The sequence below is a fragment of the Larimichthys crocea genome, chromosome XIII (genome assembly GCF_000972845.2).
Source record: "Larimichthys crocea isolate SSNF chromosome XIII, L_crocea_2.0, whole genome shotgun sequence".
Classification (NCBI taxonomy): Eukaryota; Metazoa; Chordata; class Actinopteri; family Sciaenidae; genus Larimichthys; species Larimichthys crocea.
Window position 1 is genome coordinate 15,184,933 of NC_040023.1, and position 25,602 is coordinate 15,210,534.

Here is a 25,602-nt window from a genome sequence, read left to right on the forward strand (position 1 = left end):
GCTGTTGCTGTGGTCCTGCACGACGTCCACTACATATATTATTACTGTCATTATTGCTACCATATCTCCATTACAGTTTATAGTTAGTTAATGATTTGCTGCCGCTGTGCATCTGTGTCTCTCTATCTCTATCACAGGTTCCACTGCTACTGTAATCATTTTATCATTCATTGTAATTGTACAATATGTTGTTGATTTGTCCTGTACACGTGACATCTATTGCACGTCTGTCCGTCCTGGGAGAGGGATCCCTCCTCTGTGGCTCTTCCTGAGGTTTCTTCCACCTTTTTTCCCGGTAAAATTTTTTGTGGGCAAGTTTTTCCTCACTCGAACCGAGGGTCTAAGGTATGGTGGCCTTGTTTTTATTTTGGTTGGCGTGAACAGGCCACCATACTAAGGACAGAGGGTGTCACTACCTGTACAGATTGTAAAGCCCTCCGAGGCAAATGGACTTTGGGCTATACAAATAAAATCTGATTTGATTTGATTTGATTTAATAACACTTTCTTCTTTGGTCTGACAAACTCAGAACAAATATTTATTCTTTACACAGACTTAAAGCAAACTGTTATAGAGAGTGACATGGTCTATTCACAAATTTGTGCTTGAACTTGAATAAAGTTTCTTTAAAATGTAAGTCAGTACAAAAACAGACATTGGATTGGTGCAGAAGGTTGTGGAAACATGGGAGTGAGCTTTGCCTGAGAGGACACACTCAGGGCAACAAAACAGCGCCCCCCGTAACGTCACTTGACTTGGCCATTTTTAGCGATCTGCCATTTTGTGTCTCCACAGCCTGCTCACACGAAGTTGGTCGTCAACGAAGAAGGAAGCGAATATGCTAATGTTCAGTTCATATTTTTAATTTGCACCTCTACTCGACGTATATATAAATATATATACGTTTGATTTGTTTGGATAGGTGTTGTTATTCGCGGTCGGCTGACTGCTTGTTCCCGACCGTCGTTGTCCCGTCTTCATCTTGTTTACCTTGAGCTGTAACAGGAGAGCTAACGGCGTTAGCCACACAGCTAGCTTTATAGACTGAGCTAGCTCCGTTAGCTCCCTGACGCTAGCTGTACAGAGACTGTGGCGAAATGGCGGCCAACACGACACAAGCAGCCACAACAACCAGCTGGTATGTCGCACTTTCTTTTAGCCACAGAAGGACCGACAACACATTGCGAATAACATTCATGTAGTATAACTTTAAAACTATAAACTTTTATAAGTTACTATGATTACAAGAGCGGTGATAATTATGGGAGCTCAGCTGAGGGTGTTGAACCTATATATTCTTGTTTTTTATTGTATTGTTACTGGGTTTATTTAACTGTTATTTATTTTAAAGACTAAATTCTTTATAGGGTTTTAGATTTACATATTGCGTAGTTCACTGTTACTTAGTTTTCATTTTACGTTACTGGTTTTATAACTGTTATTTATACATTTGTGTGTATATAGTGTTAAAATAGGATATTGTATAGGGTTAAAATTGTGTTTTCTTGCTATCACTTACTATCTCGCTCACCGTGTGGGAGCTGCTTGTGGATTAATAAAGTGTTTCAGATCTGTTGTTGACAAGTGTTAGCGAGCTCGGCTACATAACAGGCCGCTGCTTCGGTTAACAGAAAGCTAACCTGTTAGCTATCTGCGTAACGTTTGTCCTCAAGTTAAGCTTGTTATCGACGTACTGTTGTTAGTTAATAAGGAGCTAAGTGTTAGCGCACACTAATTTAATGTTACATGTGTAGTTTAACGTTTAAATGTCCGGGCGTGCATCACATCACAGGCTAACGTTAACACGGCTAGTTGCTTTGCTTTAATTAAAATAGCCGTTGGTTGTAACCAAGCAACTCAACTGCCAAGAACGTTCTTAAACCGTTGGAAACCGTTAACTGTCAAACCCGTTTTTAATCTCTGGATTTAACGAACACAAGTGATCGCTGTGATGAAGTTAAAGCATGATAATAATGTTAACACCTTTGCTTCATGTTCCTGTGCTGATGATGACAGGTCCTATGGCGCTGCCGCAGATGGCCAGGTTCACGAAAACCCCGAATGGGAGAAGGCAAGACAAGCTTTAGCTTCCATCAACAAGAGTCAGAGCTCTGCCAAGGCTGCACAAGCTAACCGGACCACAGGAGAGGTGTGTGTGTGTTTTAAATCGCTTTGTGTCTCTAATCTTTATTTAGACCTGGCACTGAAGTCTGTCTGAGGTTATCTGATCTGAAACAAATCTTAAATCTGATCGAACACATCAGAAAGTGGCATTGGATGAAATACAGAAACATTCACACGCAGTCGACGTAATCAGAAGTACAACAGTAGTTTGCTGTGAAGTAGTGAATTGTTTGCATACTGATGTGTAAACTGGGGAACTTGTCAAGTGTGAGTTTTGTATCTTTTTGTAGCATTGTCATTTCTGTCCCTGTTAGATGACCCCTGTCTGTTCTGGATGAAAACACCAATGTTTGTCATTTCAGGCCAGTCAGTTTCAGCCAGCAGCAACTGACTCTGCTGCCATTCAGCAGCAGCAGCAGCAGCAGCAGCAGCAGTACTATCCGTGGTACCAGCAAACTCAGCAGCATTATCCTGGATACACGTACCCCTATAACTACTACTACTCCATGGGTCCAGTAAGTACAGAAAAGATACTTCTTCATTTCAAAATGTTAATTTAATAACATCCATTACAAATGCAAGGCATTCAAGGCTGTTCGCTGCAAGGCGTGTGCATGTGCCTCTCCCTAAATAATAATAATCTGATGGTGAGAGATTGTACAATCACAAGGTTGTAACAACAACATTGGGTTGCTCTGAATTTCCAGTATGGAGCTGCATATCCACCAAATCAGTATGGTGTACCTCCGGGGCCTTACCCAGGAACTCCAACCTCTAATGGACAGGTACATAGTAAGAATCTGGAGTTTATGTCACCTGGACAAAGTAGAATTAATTTTGTAAACATATCTTGATGTCCAGTGTGATGCATGCCAGGGATTTCTGTAGCTACATTATTTTTCTTTAAAAGGTTTTTGTTCTGTTAAAATAGCCTTTTCTCTCTCTGTGTGTTCGTAGCCTCCTCCAGTGCCTGGAATGGAAGACCAGTCCCCCAGCTACCCATCTCAGCCACAACCTCCTCCCCCTGCCACACCCCAGCCACCCCAGAGCCCAACCACCTCAGACAACCCCCCTCCTCCTCCACCCCCACCTATTCCTCCTCCACCCAACTCCCAGTATCCCCCTCCACCATCACAAAATGCTTACAGTGCCAATAACTCTATGCCATACCCACCTGGCGACCCCAACCAAATGCAGGTTTACAGTCATTCCCAGGGAAGGCCCAACTATGGACAGGGCTTCCAGGCCCAGAACACCTACCAGCCCTCTCAGAATACCTCCCAGCAGCAACAGCAGCCTGGCCAGTATGTACCGGGGCTTGGCAGAGGAGAGGCCAACAAGAACAAGAACCAAAAACAAGGACAGCAACTGTGGCACCGCATGAAACGTAAGAGTTACTCTTTTGTGAGACGGCTGACATGTATCACATTTTTTTTCAACTGAATTACTTGTGACAGTTAACTGTAGGTATCATTGTTTTTTAATTTCAAATTTAACTAAATAACTAACATTTTATGATCCGAAAGTAAGAATATTGATTCACTGGAGGTCATAGAGAGCGAGAAGATCATCCTGCCCTGTACATGAGAAAAAAATGCAGATAAAAGATTGATTGCGAGAGAAAGGGGCAGAGAGCATCTCTGTACCAGGAGCTCTCTTGCACAGCAATGTGGACAGGCAGGTGTTTCATTTAGCAAAAGCTGGCACACGATCTGAGAGCTCTGTGTCTGATTATTGACCAATCAGGACATCTCATCACCATTAAGAGGTGTTAAGTATTTCATCAACAACCCCAAGGATGGGGTTGAAATGTTGTGTTTTTATTCTGAATACAGACCATTTGTATTCCAGTAGTCTGCGTTGTACTGCCTGCAATCTGAAGAAGAAAGTGCTTTATTCTGAAAAGTTTTGTTCTTCTGTATTTAAGAGTTTGGTTCCTACAAACCAAAGTGGTGATTTAGTGAGTTATACAAGGTTGAACATAAAGAAAACTCAAATTTGGGTGTTGTAGGATTTAGAATAATGTCGATTAGTCATACAAAGCGTTCCTCTGTTAATTGTTTCTTAATTGTCTGTAATTGTATCCTATCCACAGAGGCACCTGGGGCAGCTTCTGTGAAGTTCAATATTCCCAAGAGGCCTTATCAGGTTCAGTGTTCTCCAATTTCCAATCAGACGTATCCTCCAGGCGAGCAGCCCTCAGGAACTCCTTCCTCCCCAGCCAGTGCTAGTGCAGCACCTGGTGGTGCTCAGACACGGTGAGAACTGGCCCGTCTCCACTGATTCTCTGTTGTTGGTTTTCTTTTTAAATCTGTGAATTATTATATGTTGACAAAAAAATGCTTTCTCTCTCCAGGCCCCAGGACTGGCCTCAAGCCATGAAGGAATACGTGCAGCGCTGTTTTACAGCCTGTGAGACAGAGGAGGACAAAGATCGCACAGAGAAGGTGCTGAAGGAAGTTCTGCAGGACCGGTTAAAGGATGGTTCTGCGTACACCATTGACTGGACCCGTGAGCCATTGCCAGAGTAAGTTTAGTAGTCGATTAGTGTTTGTCCGGTGCACATATTGTCATCTGAGCTTTGACATTTCTTCAAACTGCTGCACATAAGCATTGCAGATTAAACAGACATCTATTGACTATATTTTAACATGAATTCTGGGTTTGTTCTACTGAAACAAACTTAATTGCTGCATTTCTTGGCTCTGAGTAGTTGTGGACTCCAGTGACTTATTGATAGTGCTGCCTGCAGGTTGAGCATATGTTAAGATTTGTGTCTTTGTTTTTTTCTTTCTTTTGTAGACTAAAGGTCAAGCAGTCTCGCTGGGAAGCTGTTCCACCCCAGAGGACATCAGATGGCTCAATTAGCCGTGGTGGAAGCACAGCAGCTGCAGCGTCCAGAGGCAGGGGTGGTGGACACAGATTGGGCCACTACAGGAATATATTCTCTCAAAGGAGTCCATCTTCTAGTTCCTCCCGTTCCTCCTCCCGCTCCCCATCCCCTTCCCATGGCAGACACAGAGACCGCAGCAACCAAAGGCATAGACGGAGGTAAGAAGCCATTTTCCCTCCGTCTCTTTGGTTACTCTGGACGTCCTGTGTGTTTTCTTTTTCTTTTTTTTTAAATGTCTCGTGTCTCTGTGCTCTCAGTGATTCTGGCTCACAGTCAGACAGCAGCATCTCCAGTGACCTCCGACCCCAGTTGTCACGACGGAGTCAGAGAGGAGCACGCGGTCGTGGTAATGACAGGGATAGAGGACGTGGAGGTGGAGAGAGAGGACGTGGAAGAGGAGGGAAAGCCAACAGAGGAAGGCGGTAAGTTAATTAATGTTATTACAGAAATTACACTAATCAGTCCCCTACTTTTCACACTGAGACAGAGAAAAACATGTTTCTTTCTTTTACTGCATTATGCCACAAGGATAGTTTGTAAATTACTCTTTACCTTATTCTTCCAGAAACATGGAAGATTCCAATTCAGCTGGTGGAAAAAAGAGGAAAGGTGGCAACGCCGGTCTGGATTTCCACGACCCCAACCGAGAAGCCAAGAAGCAGAGCAGGGCAGCTCGTTTCCACAAGCAGCTTCGCTCTGAGCCGCTGATCCTCTCCATCAACGCGCTCGACTTACCTGATGGAACACAGGAGGGCCTCAGCTGGGAAGACTGTCCCATCGTGGGAACATGCCAGGACATCACCAAGTCCTACCTGAGGCTCACCTGTGCTCCTGACCCTTCCACTGTGCGCCCTGTGCATGTAAGTTGAACTCAGTTGTCACTTTAGTGCTGCAGTCCCTTATTAGTTATTGATGACCGTTATTGTCTGTGAAATGTGGAATAAAATCAGTTTTCAGGAAACTTTGTACAATCCTGACAGCTGTAAAATAAGGGATAAGAAGGGGTGTGATGTGATCTTTGAGTATATTTATCTTCTAGGTAACATAAGATCCAGACCTTGATCTATGTCTGAATTTGTTTTAACTAGGTCCTGAGAAAATCTTTGCTAGCTGTGAAAGCCCACTGGAAAAACCACCAGGACTACCTTTATGCCTGCGAACAGATGAAGTCCATACGACAGGACCTCACGGTCAGTTATCTTCATGTGTTTCATTTGTTCTTCTTTGTCTTTTTACATTTAGTTTCTTTCTTTTTTTTGTTCTTTAAATGTTTTTTAAATGTTTATTTCTTCCGTCTTTATCCAGGTCCAGGGAGTTCGTACTGAGTTCACAGTCGAAGTGTACGAGTGTCATGCACGCATTGCTCTAGAAAAGGTGAGTCTGTTCTGCGTTGAATTAGCTTAAACCGATAACGGTACCTTCTTTTTAAAAAAATACTAAATGAATGTTTATTTTCTTCAGGGAGACCATGAAGAGTTCAACCAGTGCCAGACCCAGCTGAAGGCCCTGTATAAGGACAATCCCTCAGAGAACATTGGAGAGTTCACAGCATATAGACTGCTGTATTACATCTTCACTAAAAACTCTGGAGGTACACTCTCATTATTCTCTTTTGAGTCACTGTTTTGCGCACTTTCACATCTTCCACATCTTCTTCCTCTTTTTAACCTCGGCCATTCGTCTTTCCCTCCAGATCTGACCACTGAGTTGGTGTATTTGACCCCAGCACTGCGGGCGGATGTGTGTGTGGCTCATGCTCTTGCTCTCCGTGCCGCCTGGGCATTAGGAAACTACCGCCGCTTCTTTAAGCTGTACCAGGAGGCACCACGCATGGCTTCATACCTCATTGACAAGTTTGTAGAGAGGGAAAGAAAGGTTGCACTTCGGGCCATGGTCAAAACGTAAGTGAGGTTCCAGAAAGGCTTGTTTACAAATGTTAGATTTTTTATAACGTGTATACTGATCTCTATTTCTCTGCTTCTTCTGTTTGCAGGTTCAGGCCTGACTTGCCAGTGCAGTATGTGCAGTCCAATCTGGGCTTCTCTTGTTTAGACTCCTGTATGGCCTTTCTTACCGGCCTAGGTGTCACCTTTTATCTCTCTGACCCCCAAAAGATAGACTGCAAAACCAGCACAGCCGCTTTGGCTGCCTCCTGAGGGGGTGGGTGGGTGTAGCACCATGAAGGGAGATGTTAGGGGACCATCATGGATCCTTACATATACAATGCACTGCACTTCAGACACCTCTGCCAGTTCAGATAGAGTAGCAGACTAACAACTATTGAAGACCCACGCAGAAAGATACATGGTAGACTCCTGAGATTCAGATTACAGAAGGCAGATGTAAATTTCTGACACGCAGATAAGAACTGTTTTAAAGAGTCTGCACACACTGGTACTCAAATATTGTAGGATAGCCTCATCCCCAAGATATGTCTCACTATATTTATAATGCCAGAAAAGTGAGAGGACAGTTTAGATTATCATGTAATCTCAGCACTTGAAGGCAAAGAAGTCACAGAACCAGATCAGGGAGGCAGTCATCCTCATGCTTCCTGTTCCTTTACCACCAACAGATGTCAAAGCTAACAGTGTTCTGTCATGTTTTTTCCTTCCTCAAGTCAACAGCTCCAAGACCTGAAGTTTCAAGCCTTGTCAACCAAAAGGGAAATACAAGTCATTCATCCAGCTGTCTGTTTGACGTCAAGCCTACAGAGTCGGGTCAACTTTAGATTTCCCTCTTAGAGACTGTGAGACAGCGAGGTGAGAAGATGCCAGCAGTTTGTCTGAAAGAAGAAGAGGTGGTGGTTTGTATGTCCTGCCCTGCACCCCGTTTCCTCAAGGTATCTACAGTTGGCTGTCCGTCCCATTCCCTTTCCCCAGGCGCAAGGCCTCTTAAAGCAATGGACTGAAGTCTTGTTCCTGATTTAATTAAGTATATTCATTCTCTGGCCACAGTCATGAAATAGTTGGCCAGCACTGAGCGAAAAGTCTCAGTCAGATGAGCATTGACTGTGTCTGATGAAGGAAAAGTGTCATTCGTCAAGGTGATCTCGCTCCTCCGTATCCTCGAAGCTCCGCTCCATCTCCAAATCCAAAGCAGAGAGGGAATCGGCTTCATCCACAAGCTGAAGTCCTGCCAGCACCTGGAATCCAGCACAACCTGATCAACCCAGCAATGTGCAGCGACAAAGCCCGTCTTTCATCCACGTCTTAACCGTACCAGCTGTTATTTAAAAGAAACGGAGGCAGCCGAGCTGCAGTCTTCAAATACAGCTGAGAGCGGGAAATCTGCTGCTTCACGAAGGAACAACGAGTGGTTTGTATGCTACATCTGGCTCTGGTGTTTGCAAGGCTGGTAAGCGAAGGGGACTTCTCTGGAAGGAGGTGGATGACGTTTACAGCAGAGATGTAGCCTCACATTTCCTCTGTGAAATGATTCATGTCTTGTGTTTTTGGCAGCAGCAGTACTGGTCTTAACTTCAACAAAAAGAAAAAGAATTATGGAGCTGCAGAGCAGATCTCGTTTAAAAAACTTGCAGGTTGATACTGGAAAGATGAATTAAGTATCATTAAAACAATTTATAACATCCTAAAGTGCAAAGAATTGAGTCAGTGCGATCACATAAATTTTACTGGACAGATGCACACTGCTGTCCTCATGTTATACGGTAAAGTATTTAAAACAAATTTTTAAACTGACAGTAAAATAAAAGAGTAAGATGCAAGTTGAGAGTAGACTGGTACTTTTACTACAGACTTTGATGTCCATTTAGACATCTTTAAACACTTAAAATGAAGGTTTCTCTCAGTGACAGTGGAAGTGTAGTCGAGTTCACTGGTCCAAGAGGTAAAATAGGTGGTGATGGACGCAGTCTTCGATGATAATTGGGGGGGAAAATACGTGGCACGATACTCAAAATGGCGATTGGGCTGCTGTAAATTGTCAGGACATGACCAACAGAACCTCTAATCAGCTTTCCACCATATCCTATAATTTCCTTTTATAGAATAAAACATTTCCTCATAATTTTCTTTTTATTTCAACAGTATTATCACTGTAGAAATGTTGAGCTTGAGGTATTTAAGACTGACCAGTACTCGAGAGGATGCAGGCTTGCTGTACAATCGACATGTTTACTTGTCTACATAGTATATTTTTGTAAATATTGTACGATATTGCTGTGATTTCTTTTGGATTAGTGCATAGTGTAGGATTTTTCTTTTGTTCACACACGGGTAAGTGTGATATTTGTTTTTTGTTCCCTGGGTGTCTTAGACGATTTATGTGAATATGTAATCTTAAGTTAAGTCTGGCTCGTGTCCTGTCTTCATCATCACCACCACAGTGGATGTAGTGGTTGGACTTGATGATGATGATTGGCAGTTTCCAGTGCTAGCTTCTCTCAGTACAGCCTGAAAACATTAAATGAACCAAATTTTGGCGCAATGTCATGCTCAGTCTTCAGTGACATTAATGATTTGGCCCCTTCAGGCAGTCGCTCGCCTGTTTTGTGTTGGCAGATTGTTCCATACAAAGCTGGTAGACATTCAGCGAGAAATGGGACCACCGCTGCCAAACACATGTATCGTTTGGCAGCCTCCAACAAAAAAGGACAAATATCCATCATGTCGACACTTTTGTAAACCTGGATTTGTTCTTCAAACTGTTGCTTATTTCTGCAAACGTTTTGTAATGACAATGATCTCAACATGTTTTCTTTCTTCCCCCTCCCTCCTTCATTTACCTGATTCCCCCTCCCCTCTCCTCTTTTGCTATTCCTTCCCCTCACTCCCTGAACCTTTCTCTCACACACCACCAGACTTCTCATCCTTCAGCTCGTAGTACTGCTGCATTGCAGGAGCACACGGAGCGATGATAAGTGGGCGAACCACCTCCAGACGCCAGCCGGAGAGGGTGAATTGTGAGCAATCCAAGTCTCTTGGTTTGACCCACTGCAGTTGAAGCCATACAGCTGATTTAAAAATATATGGGAGCCTCACAAAAATGAAAATGTGGAAAATGTTGCTGTGCTGCTAATGTGATTTGCTGCTAACCCAAATATTTCCAGTTTTTCTGTGCAACAAGATACCTGTTTAGTTTTTTTAAACAATGTTTGATGATTGAAGTCGCCATGTACTGTGGTCTGTTTGTCCAGATACGTAAACGTTTTTTAAAATCATGCGCCTACAGTTCAAGATTTGACATTTAGGTTTTGTTTCTTTTGCATTTATCTAAAGTTGTGGATGATTTGGATTGTGTTTGCTAAATTGACAGACCTGCGTGAGTCAGTTGCAGTAGAGACTTGTTGTGAGGGTTCATATAAAATGTGTCTGGACATACAGAACATGTTATCTTAAAAAAATTCACCTACACTTAGTCTTTTTTTTTTTTCTTTTTTTTTACTACATGCAGTCGTCTTTAGGTAAAGTTTCTTATTAGTGCTGGTGTGTGCTCCCATGCATATGTGATGAGCTCAACTGATTGTTTTCTGCCTCCTGGTTTGTGTAAATGTAATTTTTTATTTAAATTTCTTTACACATGGTTCACGTGTGTACATGTGGTGTCTCAGGTTTTCAGCGTTGAAATGGCGCAGGATGTTTGCTTTGTTTATTTTTTCCTTTCTTTTTGGTAATAGAAAATTCACCCCAGACAACTAACAATACACATTTTCATTTTGAATGCTTGTTTTTTTTCCCCCTTTCTCTCTGATGCCTGAGTCATGTTTTCAGTATTTTTTTGCTCCCATGTTACTCTATACCTCCATCGGTCCTTGTAACTCCTTCCTTGATATTTGACACTGGAACAGCTCCCACATCCTCCCCTCACCTCAGCCGTGTTCATTTCCTGCTCCTTCCTTTTTAACTTGTCTTCATTTGAATTTGTCTCTTTCTCACTTTCTCTTATTTCCTCTCCCTGCATGCTGTCCTCACCTCCTCCTGTCCCCCTCCTCGCTCTCTCCTCTCTACAAATCTCTGACCAGTATTTGTTCTCTTCTCATTCTTATCGTTTTCCTTTTTATGTTGAGTATGTTTGTGACTGTTTGCCCCTGTGCAACTTAAGTCACTCTCACTAGTAAGTATTGTATCGCGTCTGCAATGCTTTAATAGTTTATGTTGCAGCTCACTAACAACTTAAGCTGAAGGTTTATCTGCAATGACTTCTCCCTATCCCCCATGCCTCTACAGATCTGACATGATAAACTGCCATTTTGTAAATATTGTGTACATATTTTGGAAAAAAATCTAATAAAATTCAAGTATAAAGGGCATCCGTTGTTTTTGAGTCATGCAATACAGACTGGGAGAATTAATGGAGAGGAGTGGATGAGCAGTTACAGATCAGAGTCTGAGTCAAGTTTTTCATGGACAATTTATTGTGAAATGTCATAAATATTGAGTGAGAGGCATCTGTGACACTAGTAAAAGAAGAAGTTGTACTTGACGAAGTGAAGTAATTTCCTTCATGGAGCTACATATGGCATTTTTGTGTGAACCGACACAATTGAAGCATAAATCGTGGAGCAGTTGGAAAAGAAAAGAAAGTTCCATGAGGTTAGGTGGAAAGACATTTGTTAAAGATGAAATTACGGGAAAGAAGATCGAAAACACGATAAGAGATTAATGTAGAAGAAATAAATGTGTAAAACTCATGCAAGCAGTTCAAACGAAGGATAATTTAAACAGAGGAAAGTGAAAGTCGAAAGCTTTTTACAGAAAGTGCATTGAAAGTAAAGAAACTAAGACTAATGAAAAAATATAATGTGTCATTTATTTTACTTAATGTAGCTCAAGATCATATTTATTTAGCCATATATATCAGAAGTTATAAAATATGCATGTTACTTTGACATTAAATCTAATTACAAGACATTCTGGAGAAGTCTAGCATTGTTAGTTATCATTTAAGATGAATAAATTAATTATAGTATGAATAAATAAAGCTACATATATCTCTCATAGTATACAACTGTGTAATTGATCTCATGTCCACAAAATAAGCTTTTTCATGAAGCAAAATAAACTATATAGAGCTGAAGATGGAGGAGAAAGGAGCTAAAGCTAAAGCTATATATATATAAATAAAGACAGGGAGAAAACTAAGCACTATCAGGCAGAAGAGCAAAAGGTAGTAAGAAAGTTATAAGCAAAGGTTACAGTGAATCAGCAGGAAAAGATGAAAGTTAAAAAACAGAAAAGGGTTAAAATCTTAAAAAGAGGTTTTATATTGATAGAACTACACCTACTAAAGAAAAGAATGAAATCAGTAAAGGTAGAAGGAAACAGAAAAGACACACAGAGGCTGAATTTCATGCACATGAGTTTGTGTTTTCTGCAGAGAAGGACAGAAGAGGGAAAAAGGAAGTGAGCTGACAAGGAAGAATGCACTGCCACTAGAAAAGAAATACAAGTCGGAAACAGTGAATAGAGAAAAGAAAAAGAAGAAAAGGGTTATAATTTAACACTAAATTTCATGGCCAGTGAACCACAAACTGAAACAGAAAAAAACATTCAGAGACACAGTGAGTAATAAGACATGGAAAAAAAATAAAAAGATTGGAAAATGTTACGAATCAATGAAGGACAGAAGAGGAGGAGAAAGAGAAAAAAACAAGTTTTATTCAGAGGTAAACATCAAACACAGCAGAGAAAAAGAGTGCAGAAGCAAAAGACAAACCCAGGAAGAAATTACCAATACAAGTCGAGAAGGCATTCAATAGATCAGAGTGAGGAAGGACAGTAAAGAGGGAAATAAAGGAGATGAGTTTAAAAAGAATACTTGAACTGTTACACATAAAGATGGGAGAGTCGAGCCTTTGAGCAAGGCCTTTAATCCTCAGTTTGTGTAGTAAAGCCAGCAACAAAAGACTGCTTCTTACAGCAGCTCCCAGCTGTCACTTTGTTTAACTGTGTAAATGTAAAACAGCGGTTCAACCCTCAGGCGTCAGTTTAATTTATTAAGTCATTAAGGACAAAAACTTCCAGAAAACTGCTACAAAAACTTTACAAATTAATATTTTTGTCTGCATAAATCTCTTAAACAACTTCAAAACCACCAAACATTAAATCATTTTTTAGTTTTTTAACCCTTTAAATGCCAGTTTGATTACTTGATGTCACGGTCAAACCACAAACAATGAGGTTTTTCAAGTAATCAAACTGGCATTTAAAGGCTTAAAAAAATGAAAAATGATTGAATGTTTGGTAGTTTTGAGCAGGGCTGAAGTTATTTAAGAGATCTATGCAGGAAAAAAATATAAATCTATGAAGTTTTTTTGGAGTCACACAAAAAAAATGTGCCATTATGCACTAACACAGCCAAAATGATGACCAGATAAAGAGCAAAAATTTTCCGTAGTGACTGACGCATGAGAAAAAGAAAACCATTCCTGGAGAAATAATAACTGAGACATCAGGCTCATCGGGTGGTGAGGTACAGAGCCGCGGAGACTATGTTAGTCAGGATACAGAATACAGGATTAATAATAATGACGGCTGTATTAAAAGCTGAAAATGTATGAGAGGTAGATTGTTAGAAAAAAACAAAAAAAAAAACAACAACAGACAAACATTAGTTGTGTGTTTGTAATAATGATACCAGTGTCACAGCTGTCTCTCAGTCGACTGGGTAACCTCACTCATATGCTCACACACACGCACACGCACGCACACACACACACACACACACACACACACTCAAACAGAGGTTTAGTAATCAAAAATAAGTCATTTAACGTTGTACAAAATGCTCTTTTTTTTGTACAGTTTGACCCGTGATGAAAAATCACTCACAGAAATCATTCTCACAGTATTTTATCACCGTCTGCAGTGTGAGTCCAGCATCAGTACTCTTTAAATTCAGGAAAACAATTAAGCATCTGTCAGCTGTATATATATATTACATAACATCCTCTTCCAGGTGCTAAATATTCATCAGTAGAACGGGCAGTGAATGGGTCCTACAGTATTTACAACGTCAGTCTGTTTAGTCTCTCGAAGGAGAGGTTGTGATGGAGACAGGAGGAGGTGGAAAAAAAAAACACCTTTCCTAAGTTTAAGGATCTCATCATCTGTCCTGCAGCGTCCATGGATCGGTCAGTCTCAAGAGTTCAAGAGAGACGTCTTTTACTTCCACCCGCCAGCAGCCGGGGCGGCTCAGTATGGGGTGAAGCGGTTATATCCTCCTCTGTACAAACTGGCCTGTTGACAGAAGCAGTATGCCAGGTGTGACCAGAGACTGTCGTGTTAACATGAAACAAGATAGCTCACACACAGCTCTGTGTGTGTGTGTGTGTGTGACTCACCATTGTACCAACTCCATATGTTGTTGTTGGTCCAACTGAGTGGTGATAGGGGTCTGCAGCTGTGGTGTAAACTCGTCCGTATCTGGTCAGAAACATCAGAAGTAGATGTGAATGTCAACTAAGATTTTTTTTTATTAAAGCTGACCTCAACCACCTTATTAACCTACTTTATTTATAAATTTAGCTGCTCAACTTCTTTTAATATGACCTGAAACTTTCCCTGAAAGTGGTCAGACTTTTCCTTATCCTTATCCTTTCAAATTGTCTCACCAGAAATAAAAGCACATTAATCAAAGATTCTCCAGCAAGAGGGGACGTTTTAACGTTGTTACATCGATCAAACAAATCCAAACCAAACAGCTGACTTAAAAAATGACCTCAAAATGGAGAAAAAAAGAGGATTTCTACTGTTCTACTCTAATTTAGAGACATTCCTTGCAACGTTCCTTGTACTGTTGTGTTTAAAAGCAAGAAATATCACATCATAAATCTGGATATATCTATTAGAGGGACTGCATCACTCGTTTATTGCTAATACTGAGCACTTTCGAGCTGCGTTGCTCTGAATATGTGCACTGTTGGGGTAATTATTTTCTTTAAACACCAACTGAACATGTTGAATCATCTCCAGAAAAAGACAGCCAGCTGTGGCACATCTGTGTTTGTTGGAGAATGTTTGATTGGTGTGCCATGACCATAAGAAACACATGAGAGGCGCTGTGGGGTGTTTGTCTGCCTACCCATCACTGTAGGTTGCTGTAGCAGCAGACGGTGATTGAGCCACTCTGTAAGCTGCAGGATAACCACCCTGCACAGAGAAAAATAAAAAATAAATGAGCTACAGCACTTTAAAACGACTTCAGGAGGAAATGTGTGAGAACTGTGAAGCCACTTACATAGACCTCAGCTCCGTACAGTCCATCCTGATACACCACCCTGATAAAAGTGAGTAAATACAATATTAAAAGGTTTGGCTGTGATTAAAGCGATTGAAGAAAAAGTAACTGAACATGGAGGCTTACCCGGGGTAGGCCGGCACAGCAGCAGGCGTGGCTGCAGCAGAGCGAATAGTGTTGTAGACGGCCCGGCCTCGACCACGCAGCGCAGAGCCTCGGTAGGCCAAGGTGGGAGTAGCTACAGGGTATGGAAAACTGGCAACTAAAGAAACAGAGAAGGGAGACAAGTGTTAGAAAGAGGGAGCCACCGTCTCATAACAATAACAGATCAGTGTTGCAGATTTACCTGTGTAGAGTTCAGGTGCGTACATCGCCCCCATGACAGGGTTGATCTTCCAGCCAGAAGCTACACAAAGAGAAAAATCACAGTTAGTTTGTTTTCCATCACATATGCCTCCCAGAATCCAGCGTTACCAGTCTTACTTGAAATTTCACCATTCACAAGAGGCGTCTGGGGCTTCTTGGTCACTACTCTTGCAGTGGCATTGTTAACCTGAGGAGACAAAGAACAGGACAGAGGCAACGATAAAGGAGAATTATGTAGAATATTAAAGTGGAAACCTACAAATAGCAGGAGATTACTCCCTCACCTCGATCTTTCTCCCTTCCACAATTGTTCCATTCAGCTTTTCTCTCGCCCGGTCAGCCTCAGTTGCGCTTTCGAAGGTGACAAACCCAAAGCCCTGTGTTCACACGAACATTTGTTGGTTTCTATTCTATTTTTGTTCATGAAAAATATTTTTAAAGTTTGATTATATGATGCTCACCTTTGACCCCCTCTCATTGAAGATAATTTCTACATCAAGGATCTTGCCAAATTGCTAAAAAAAAGAAAGAATGTAATGTTTATTTAACAGATAAGAGATTATTTAATTTAACTGTATAAATGGGTAGTGATCATTTAAGTTCATACACCAAACATCTGGCGGAGGTCTGGGTCTCTGAAGCGGAACGGGATGTTGGAGACGTGGAGGCGTTTCGGTTGGGCCTTACCTGACCCCTCCTCATCACTTCCACTTCCTCCTCCTCCCCCTGATGACACCGACACGCTCAGAGACTGGGGGTCAGAGGTCACAGGGGCCAAAACATCCTCCTGACAGTAATAAAGTATGAAAACACAAGAAGGAGGAGAAGGAAGAGGAGGAGGAACAGAGGAAGCGAGCACGTGGATAGAAGAAGAATGGACGAGAAGGAACAAACGAAAACAGAAAGATGGAAAACAAAAGATGGAAAAAGAAAGAGTATGAATGAGATGAGAGTAGGCGTGAAGAAAAAACAGGGAGAGGGCATCAGTAGGAAAGCAAAGAAAGAAAGGGGAGGGAAGAAATCATCAGAAACCAAATTCAGCAACGTCTTATTCTGTTTGTGTAAAACTTAAGAGTTGCGTAAGCATCACATGGCATTAGGCAAAGATCAGGTTCATAAAGTCAAGTGATTCAAACCAAAGTTCAAAGAGCATTCAGCAACCAGTGATCCCTCTCAGGCAAATGTGAGGAGGCATGGAAAGGGCTCCATTTTAGTGAGGCGTCTTTGAATACATGCCTGTCGGAGAGTATGAAGTCTAAATATTACATATCTGATACTAAATCTACTTATGCTCACTCAAGCTGTGGCAGAGAGAGTTAAAGAAAGTTTAAGCTCCCCTGAAAAACAACAGGAAAATTTAGGAATTTAGTGCCATATAAGTATCAGTAATAATCTGGAAATTACATAGAAAGCTATGGTAACATTTAATTAAACTTTCCCCATGCAGAAAGATTCAAGGCCTAATGTGCCAAAACCAAAAACATTCACTATCCCACAATGCACCACGATGCTAGTGTGTGCATGTGTATGTATGTGCGTGTATGGGTAATGGATAAATACAAAATGTTAAATATATGTTTTAAGACAAATGAATGAGTCCAAACAAGAAAATGAGAGTGAAAAAAGGTCTGCAAGAAAAACAAAGTTACAGTGAGCGTTTTAGCAGTGAGAGCAAGAGGAGGAGCCGAGCGCATTGGAAAGAAATAAAGAACAAAAAAGCCAAAAGATTACTGGAGGAATATTGATATGTGAAACAAATTGCAGTCCTTTAATGTGAAGACTTGAGTATTAGCATTCTAGTACCAAGAGGCAGATAGTGGGGAAAAGGCCTCAGTGCAGCGGTGAAGAGTAAAATTAAACCAAAGTAAACAAGGCAAAGAAGGTGCGCAAAAAGCTTGAAAAGGAAGAGGGATGGGGATGGGGAGGGGGCAGAGATCAAAACTGAACGTTCCACAAGGGTCAGTCTGGGGGGGTCACGGTGCTGCTTTTCTGCCAAGGGTTAAAGGTCATTTGAAAAGGGGCATAATTAATAAGTTGGGGATAGACAGAAAAAGGGTCGACACATTTACACAGGGGAGTGTTTGACAAACATAAACAGACACACAAAGGCCACTGGATTACGCTACGCTGGCTTGCCACGGCTAAGTACTGTAGATCAGCATCACATCCACACACACACACACACACATACACACACACCACAGACAGTGGAGGGAGAAGTGGGAGACAGGGACAGAGGGTTGAGTTGGGTGGTGGTGTCATGTCACGATGCAGAAATGTGTTTCTGGACCTGAGCGATATTTCAGAGAGGGCAAAGGGGGTCATCTGGTCAGCCTCCCCCTTTGACCCCCTCCCTCCGTGGCGACGTCTCAACTTTCTCCGAAAATCAGCACGGACCCAAGTATGTCAGGGGCTCTAGTAATAAAATATATAGATGGGGCCACAAAATACCATTTATGAGAGGAGGAAGAGAGATGTGCTGCAGCAGGACACATAGTTTAGCTGCCTCACAGATCAGACTAAACACCTCTGTCCTTATGAAAGATGTTTTCATGCCTGAAGGAGATTTGAGGTCATATTTTAACTCCACTCCAAAAAATAGTAATACTTATTTCTGTATAAATGGAGCCCTAAAACCGTATTCTCTTATATTTCAACCTGTTTCCAAATGGAATTGTGTTTTTAATGAATTCTCCAGAAATGTCGAATGGCGCCTAGGTGCTCAAACAAGCCATCTGTAACAGCAACTACCTGTCAGTCAAAGCGGCCACGCTGTTAATTATACATAACTTTAAGCCTTAATATGATTTGAACTGCAAATTTCGTGGCAATAGTTGTTAACATATTTCACTCAAAACCAAATGCCAACCAAACCCTAACCCACGATTAAAAAGAAAGGATATTGCAGATTGCTGCAGTAGAATCAAGAGAAAGGAAATTTGATTTTGGGAAATACTTGGAACAAGTTGATTTTTATTGGAACCAGGTTGAAAAGCTCTGCACTGGCAGATGTTTTGATTTCATCTGAGACATAATAAAGACACAATTACAGGCGAATGGCACGATAAGACTCTTTGCAGTTTGACAAACATCATTCTTAAATGAACATACAACTACTTTCTAATATATTATGTATTATACAACTTTATTTCACTCACACTGTTTAATGACCTCTTTCAGATTTGATTATTGGATGAACCACAAAAATAATAACATACAGAGTTACACACTCAACTGTAAACTGTCAATATCAGCACAAATTACAGCTCTACTCCTGAAAGCTGATCTGTTTTATTGCCTGCTAAATAAGACAGAGGGGAGAAGGAAACGTGGGGATTTATTTTCAACAACAAATCCCCACTCAGCTGTCCCTCTCTTCACTTTGCTGTACTGGGTGTGAGCGGCATTCCCGTACATGGACACAACAGTGGACGTGGGTCTCTAAATATAGAAGGAAACTCTATCTGGCCATGTTCCTCTGACAGGACCTATGGATGTACTACCTGTAGCAGCAGCAGCAGCAGGCTGCATGGCTTCTTCTCACATTAACTTACTGAAGATCAGATTTTATTGGGTCATGATGTGAATTTGCATTTTTTACAAACTGTTCCTACCGTGTTACTGGATGTCAGAGCCTCAGCCCCGTCAAGCTGAGGGCCCTGATAGACTCTGAGCTGGGGATGTTCGGGGTACTCTGACCCGGCATGTGCAGAGCTAAAATCAAGAGGTGGCAGTCTGCCTGCAGATGTTGGCGGACCTTGACCTGGTGGTGGGTATGAGGGAGGAGGGGCATAGACCTGAGGCAGGGTGGGGTCACCGCTGCTGGGTCCGGCCTCCTGTGTGGGGCCTCCCTGAAGGAAGACAGAGACAGTGAGGTAAGAATGAGCGACAGAGACCAAATATCAGATGTCAAGAGGTGTAAAAACAAACTGTGACAGCTCTTTTGCTTTCACAATAATAGATTGTTGAGTTTGAATGAATCATTTAAGATGCATAAACAAACATCAGATAAACACAAATCTTACAAAAGAATGACAAAAGCACATCTGGTCTTAATTTTCAGGTTTGTTTAAGCCAAATTGTTAGTAAAATCTAATTCACAGATTAAAATTAGAAAGATCTCTAACTGCTAGTGGTGGAAAGTAACTAAGTACATTTACTTCACCATTTTATTTGAGGTACTTTTTCTTTACATTACACAGTATTTCCATTTTTTTATTACATTATATAGGACATATTATACTTTTTACTACATTTATTTGAGTCACTTGACAGATTCAGATTGATAATACAACATATAATCATCAAATACATCATGATGTATCATTACAGGTTAAGATTAAATAAAATGTATTGATCCCTGAGGGAAAATTCACAAACTACCCAGCAGTATGTAAAGTAATTAAAATGATCTCCACCTTTACCAGCTGCAACATTAAAGTGATGAACTCATAGAAGCATCAGTAATTATAATCCAGTCTCATAATATACATTATCCTGAAAGTGGCCTTACTGCATTGTAGTAGTAGTAGTAGTAATATTGCTATTTTTACATAATTGAAAGATATTAATGCTTCTTTTTAACTAGAGCTAAAACAAGGTTAATCTATTAGTCAAACAACAGAAAATGACAAAATAATTTATTGTTTGTCATTTGTTAGGCAAACATGCTAAATAACATTGTGTGCCATATCATACTATGTTATTAGATACACTATTTTCTAACATTTCATAGAAAAAAACTGAGATAACAGAGCCATTAATGATGATGAACCCTGACTTGCTCACTACAGCCTCATCTCAGTCAAATCACACTGTAAAAACAATAAATTTGAACTCCTTCAGGTCACAAATAAAGGCAGTGAAGCTGAGAAATGTACATCTTAACCCCCATTAAAACAGATCTACTCTACACAGAAACAGAGGTGAACAATAACCCTATACACCCGTCATACAAGTGAATTATCCGCTCAGGAGCTAAAAGCATTGTCTTACCCCTTCACTGCATTCCTCGATTTCTGCATGGTCCAACAACTGCAGCATGTTTTAATGCCAGCTGACCACCCGCCTACCGCACCATAAGTTCTACTTATCCACCAATCACATCAAATGATTCCCAGAGCAAAAGGGACCAGAGAGACCACACCAGCTGTGGTCATCTGTAACTGTCAATCACCCTCAACCCCCGACTACCACCACCACCACCACCTCACTGCCTTTACTTCACACATACGCTCTTCAGCCTGTAGATAAAGCTTGTCCCCCAATGAATATAAATGCTCCTTCAGCTGAAAGTCAGTATATCACAGTAAAGGTCGACTCTAAGAATACCACGTTACATGGTTATGTTGCTCTTCTAGAAACAATAAATCCCAACATACTTCCTCTTATGTTATGTGGAATACATGTAAACTCAGGGCCTTTAACTTTAAATCAATCTTCACTTTTGTTTTCTGCTCTGGTCTGAGTGATGTAAAACATCTCATGTCTTCTTGAAAACAGCTCTTCAGTTAGTTTCCCAGTAATATTTCTGAATCATGCTCAAATATTTAAGAACTATAAACAGTTGTGTTAATGTGCGATAACTAAGTGCATTTACTTCAGTGCAAATGTAATTTCCAAATACTACTATTACATACTTGTTGTTTTGTGTATATTACTACGTTAGTATACTACTACTACACTACTACTTAGTATACCTTTCAGGTTTTACATACACCATGAAATAACCTCACAAAATACAGCTGCTGTCAAGTTAAAAATAAACAACCTTCTCTCATTGAGACAGAAAGCAAGATCATCTGAGATTATCTTAGTTGGAAAAGACATGAGAAACATTTGACTTGAAACACTTGAAAATCTACTCCTGAAAAATCCCCAATTTTATTTACATAAGCTGCTAATATGATGCACAGAGTTTGAATTCCCCTACAGCGATGCAGTCTCACTTAACGTAGTCACTTAATGGACTTGTTTAACATTTTGAGAAATATCCTCATTTTCCAAAAAGTTACATGAGAAGATTGATAACCTCTCACTGTTTGCATCGTAAATATTAAGCTACAGTCCACCGAAGATTAGCTTAGCTTAGCATAAAGACTGGAAACAGATGGGAACGGCTAGCCTCGCTCCTAGTTTTTTCACATTTATTTTGTATCTTGTGGCTGAGTTGAAACAAACGAGATGTTTATGATGACCTTTAAATGTGCTGTTAGACAGACTCTAATGGACAAGCATTAAAGTGGTCAGCATATTTCCCAAAAGATCAAATTATTGCTTACATTTGTATACCGCAGTATTAATAGTTTCACTAAATCAGTGGATTAAGTCTGTCATTGCGTCCTGGATACACTGTTAAACTTATATCTACGTGTTACTTTACATGCAAAATGTCACATGTTTGTCAGCCAGCTTCAGGATTTAGAAGGATCTCTTATAATTAAAAAAAACTCTCTCCACTATCATTTCATAACCTCTCATATATATTTCTCTCTACCAGCTGTTGCACACCAGAGGTGTGAAAAACCAGAGATATGTAGATGCAGATAGGTCAATAGAGAAGGAATTGGAGGAGGCGTGATTGAAGGAACATTCATTGTGGGTCAAACACTTGAGCCAGCTGCATAAACTCTTCATCTGGCAGTACAATGACTCCTCTTGTGTTTTCTTTTGTGAATGTCAGTCTGAACTCTTTTGCTCCTCTGTTTCTTAATTTGTTAAATCAGAGTAAAAGTTCTCAGGTTGAGTAACGATACACCAGGGATCTGATGTAATACGCACAGCGAGTGTGTTTTAAAACCTAAACATGGAAGTAAGTTGCGACAGTGATTACACTACAGCTATTTGTTTGTAAAATTTGATTGTATTACAAATGTTTTGCCATCTCATTGAATGATTGTTTCTCATTGTATATGTTTTGTCATGTTATGTAGAGTATGTAAACAGTCCACAGCCTTGCCAAACAGCTCTAACTAGCACTAAACACAAAGTATAACTGAGGCTGATGGGAATGGCTTTAGTTTGGCAGGTATTTGATCATAAACCAAAGTACTTAGGTCAGAGGATCACTGAAGGGGATATGAATGTGCGTAATAAATTTCGCAGTGATTAATCTTGTAGTCATTGAGTTGTATTTCACAAAAACAAAAATGTGAACCTCGTGGTATGCAAGTGGAAAAGGTTAGGGGATCACCAAAGTCAGCAGGATTTATCCTGAGGCGAACGTGCATGTCTCTACAAACATTTGCAGCAAACTAATCCAATACTTCGATATTTAAGTCTGGATCAGAGTAGTGGACTAACTGATAATGCCACCCATTCAGCTGTGACGCTAATGAGGTTAAAATGTGTTTCCCTTGTGATGCAAGACCTACTGGAAATGATAATTTAAGTGTAAACATTTACCAAGAAGAGACTGCCCTGCTATTGTGTTTGTAGCTGTCATTGTTTCTTTCTAACTTTGGAAAGTACAGTGTAGGGATTCGCCAAGGTTGTAAATCTCTGTCACATCTCATGCTGGAACATGTTTCCAAACACTAATCTGTGCCCGCATTGTGTCCCATTTAGCTCAAGAAAATAACAGTTTGACTCCCTCAACCTTCCTCGCAGATAAAATGTGACACAATCTGTTAGATATCACTACTACTGATTCAGTATCACAGTGTCAGCAGGCGAACAGACTCTCTGTCCCTCCACGCCTCTTTGCAGGCTTTTTTGGATTTCCATTTGTTCCATCTTTCTCTCGTCTCCCGCCTCAGCTGTCAGTTCGCGGTCGGAGGTCAACGGCTCTGAGCCAGGTGTCTGCTGGGACAGCTGCCACGGGATTTACACACTAGACGACGCTAACTGCAGATGTGGCCTTAGTGCTGGCCAAGTTACAAATAAGGTCCAACACATGGCTTATTAAAGAAAACCAAATATTCCTTTTTCCACTCATTCATCCATTAACTCTGTGCATCCTGCTTGTCTTCTATTCAGGTTTCTTTAATAATATGCTAACATATATTTTTGACTTTTATTAGGTCGTTAATAATGAAGAGAAACTGTAAAGAGACAGAAGGCACAGACTGACATGTGATAAAGGTCCTTGACTGGATTTCAAAGGTAACTCTTCAAACAGATGGCACGCTGCAGTCAAACCAAAAAAATAGTGGAAAATAAGAGTTAGATAAAATCATAGTAAAAATGTTCAGCGTGTGCCAACATGCTGAACAATCATGAAATTTTGCCTTGAAAACTTCAAAACTACACAGATTTTCTCAAAGTTCTCAAAGAATTGAATTTTCCTTGTGAATTGACCCTCAAACAGCTAAAACACTTAATATTTAAATACATATCGCAGCTTTCACACCCATTTTAACTGCAGCTGACTACAGACAACAAGATAGGTGACAGAATCTCCTCCTGTGATTATCTGCTCAGGACAGGAGGGCTAAAAATACAGCTGGTGTGAAGCATAGAGACAAGGTAGAGAAATACCAGATACATTGTGGCATTAATGGTATGTCAGGGACACTTAGACACACACACACACACACACGCACACACACACACACACACACAAACACTTGTACAACCTGCTGACATCACTGATACCACTGGACTAAAGATAACCCCTGAAGTGTCCTTACTATATAATAAAATAAGATCTTTCGCAATCCTTTACCCAGCAACAATCAGGCCTCTGTGCATGAGATAGTCAGCCACTTTTAAGTAATGCATCACTAAACTAAATAAAATTTAGATGTGACTCAATAACTCAAAGAAATATGGTGAATTTAATGTTTTCCTTATGGTTTATAGGCTACACTGACATTAATTTCTTTTGTTTCCAATAAAAACTATTTTAAAGCTGAAAGGATTAGTTGATTAACACAAAATAAATGTATGAATTTTGACAATTTGGGCAGATAAAACAACAATTTAACATGTCACCTTGATGATGGACATTTTTGGCACTTTGCTCATAATTTGAGAACATAATAAGTAGATTTATCCGTCGTAAAAATATGTTTTAGTTGCAGCCCTCGCTCATTCAACTGTGCATGTAATTAAAATTGTTATTTATACAATGACACACTTTATTTATCCTACCCCTGAATCCTGAGTCACTTTAGATAAAGACTGAAAAGTTCCCAGATGACAACAGACTGGACATTTTATGATTCAGGATTGTGAAGACAAACACTTATGTGCTATAGCTGAGAGATTTTGGATGAGAGTTTACCTGAACTATGCTGGGGTAGCATGTGGTTGTCTGTGGGTAGACAGGGAGTCCATAAGGCTGGAGAATCACAGTAGGTGAGGAGAGCATAGCCCAAAAACCACGCACAAGGAGAGAGACAGGGAACGGTGGAAGATGGGAGAGCAAATGGGGGGAAAAGGAAAAAGTTGATATGCACACACAAGAGGCAGGCAATCAGGCTGAGGGGGGAGAAGAAGAAAAAATCCCAACAGGAGGAAATCAGAAGATCCAAAAGGGTGAGGGAAGAAGAAGGTTAAGACTCAATTTAAGCTTGCAGAGATAGTCAAAGTAAGAAAGTCCACAAAACAACAGACGTCCTGCCCGGAAAAGACAGGATCTAGAGCACTGAAAGAGAAAGCAAGTGAGCTTCTGTGTGTCCATCAGTCGATCATGGAGTCTGACAGACAGAAACACATGCTCAGGGTCCCATTTCAGGAGTTATATAAATAGTCGCCCATGTCCTTCTCTGAGTTTACCACCTTACCACCCCACACTTTTACACACTTTGTAATGCAAGACTTCTCGCTACATGTTTATAACACACTTGTACAATAACAGGTTGTTCAACAGGAGGTCATTTAAAAGAGAAAACCCTGAATCCTGAAATCCAAATCAGGTTATTTGACCCCTTGTGTGCCCTTATACACACCACTATTGAGACAAACAGCTGGATGTCTGTTATCATTGTCAGTTATAAGACGACATTAATCATGTTTATAACATTTGAAGCTCGTAGCAACGGTAACCACGCCGTTTTCAACCGTTATTTTCCGTT

At 40.7% G+C, this 25,602-nt stretch overlaps 3 protein-coding genes across 5 annotated transcripts in view; 2 read left to right on the top strand and 1 right to left on the bottom strand.

The window, feature by feature from the left end:
* Nucleotides 1-2,164, top strand: part of grwd1 (glutamate-rich WD repeat containing 1) — a 16,146-nt gene extending 13,982 nt beyond the window's left edge. The window contains exon 8 of the mRNA XM_019253453.2: nucleotides 2,150-2,164. The gene's annotated coding sequence lies outside the window, so the exon portion shown is untranslated. The remainder of the gene's footprint in view (nucleotides 1-2,149) is intronic.
* Nucleotides 780-11,288, top strand: leng8 (leukocyte receptor cluster (LRC) member 8). 2 transcript variants are annotated; one of them, XM_019253450.2, is made up of 15 exons: nucleotides 781-1,138; nucleotides 2,017-2,149; nucleotides 2,487-2,639; nucleotides 2,832-2,909; nucleotides 3,082-3,511; nucleotides 4,220-4,382; nucleotides 4,481-4,651; nucleotides 4,927-5,175; nucleotides 5,275-5,439; nucleotides 5,583-5,877; nucleotides 6,106-6,207; nucleotides 6,323-6,391; nucleotides 6,479-6,608; nucleotides 6,711-6,918; nucleotides 7,011-11,288. In XM_019253450.2, the coding sequence occupies exons 1-15, from the start codon at nucleotides 1,098-1,100 to the stop codon at nucleotides 7,171-7,173; spliced, it is 2,550 nt and encodes an 849-aa protein (XP_019108995.1). In that variant the 5' UTR covers nucleotides 781-1,097; the 3' UTR covers nucleotides 7,174-11,288. The 2 variants fall into 2 exon arrangements, with proteins under 2 accessions (XP_019108996.1, XP_019108995.1); XM_019253451.2 differs by lacking the exon at nucleotides 2,832-2,909 and having other exon boundaries at nucleotides 780-1,138.
* A 2,270-nt stretch (nucleotides 11,289-13,558) lies between these two features.
* Nucleotides 13,559-25,239, bottom strand: rbfox1l (RNA binding fox-1 homolog 1, like). Of its 2 annotated transcripts, none has more exons than XM_010744322.3 (12): nucleotides 24,810-25,239; nucleotides 19,198-19,434; nucleotides 16,191-16,370; nucleotides 16,045-16,098; nucleotides 15,868-15,960; nucleotides 15,701-15,770; nucleotides 15,564-15,623; nucleotides 15,344-15,479; nucleotides 15,218-15,257; nucleotides 15,062-15,129; nucleotides 14,322-14,403; nucleotides 13,559-14,217 (listed from the first exon to the last, which is right to left on the bottom strand). In XM_010744322.3, exons 1-12 carry the CDS (start codon nucleotides 24,894-24,896, stop codon nucleotides 14,173-14,175), a joined length of 1,152 nt encoding a protein of 383 aa, XP_010742624.1. In that variant the 5' UTR covers nucleotides 24,897-25,239; the 3' UTR covers nucleotides 13,559-14,172. The 2 variants fall into 2 exon arrangements, with proteins under 2 accessions (XP_010742624.1, XP_027142642.1); XM_027286841.1 differs by lacking the exon at nucleotides 24,810-25,239 and adding an exon at nucleotides 20,579-20,702.
* Nucleotides 25,240-25,602: the final 363 nt, after the last annotated feature.

Bases quoted from the DNA above. Each gene is read 5' to 3' on its own strand.
- rbfox1l (XM_010744322.3), bottom strand. From the start codon at position 24,896: ATGCTCTCCTCACCTACTGTGATTCTCCAGCCTTATGGACTCCCTGTC. The intron at 15,961-16,044 runs GTGAGCATCATA...GTGTGAACACAG, and splicing joins TCAATGAGAGGGGGTCAAAG to GGCTTTGGGTTTGTCACCTT. The intron at 15,258-15,343 runs GTAAGCCTCCAT...CACTTTTATCAG, and splicing joins GCTGTGCCGGCCTACCCCGG to GGTGGTGTATCAGGATGGAC.
- leng8 (XM_019253450.2), top strand. From the start codon at position 1,098: ATGGCGGCCAACACGACACAAGCAGCCACAACAACCAGCTG. The intron at 2,150-2,486 runs GTGTGTGTGTGT...TTGTCATTTCAG, and splicing joins CTAACCGGACCACAGGAGAG to GCCAGTCAGTTTCAGCCAGC. The intron at 3,512-4,219 runs GTAAGAGTTACT...TCCTATCCACAG, and splicing joins ACTGTGGCACCGCATGAAAC to AGGCACCTGGGGCAGCTTCT.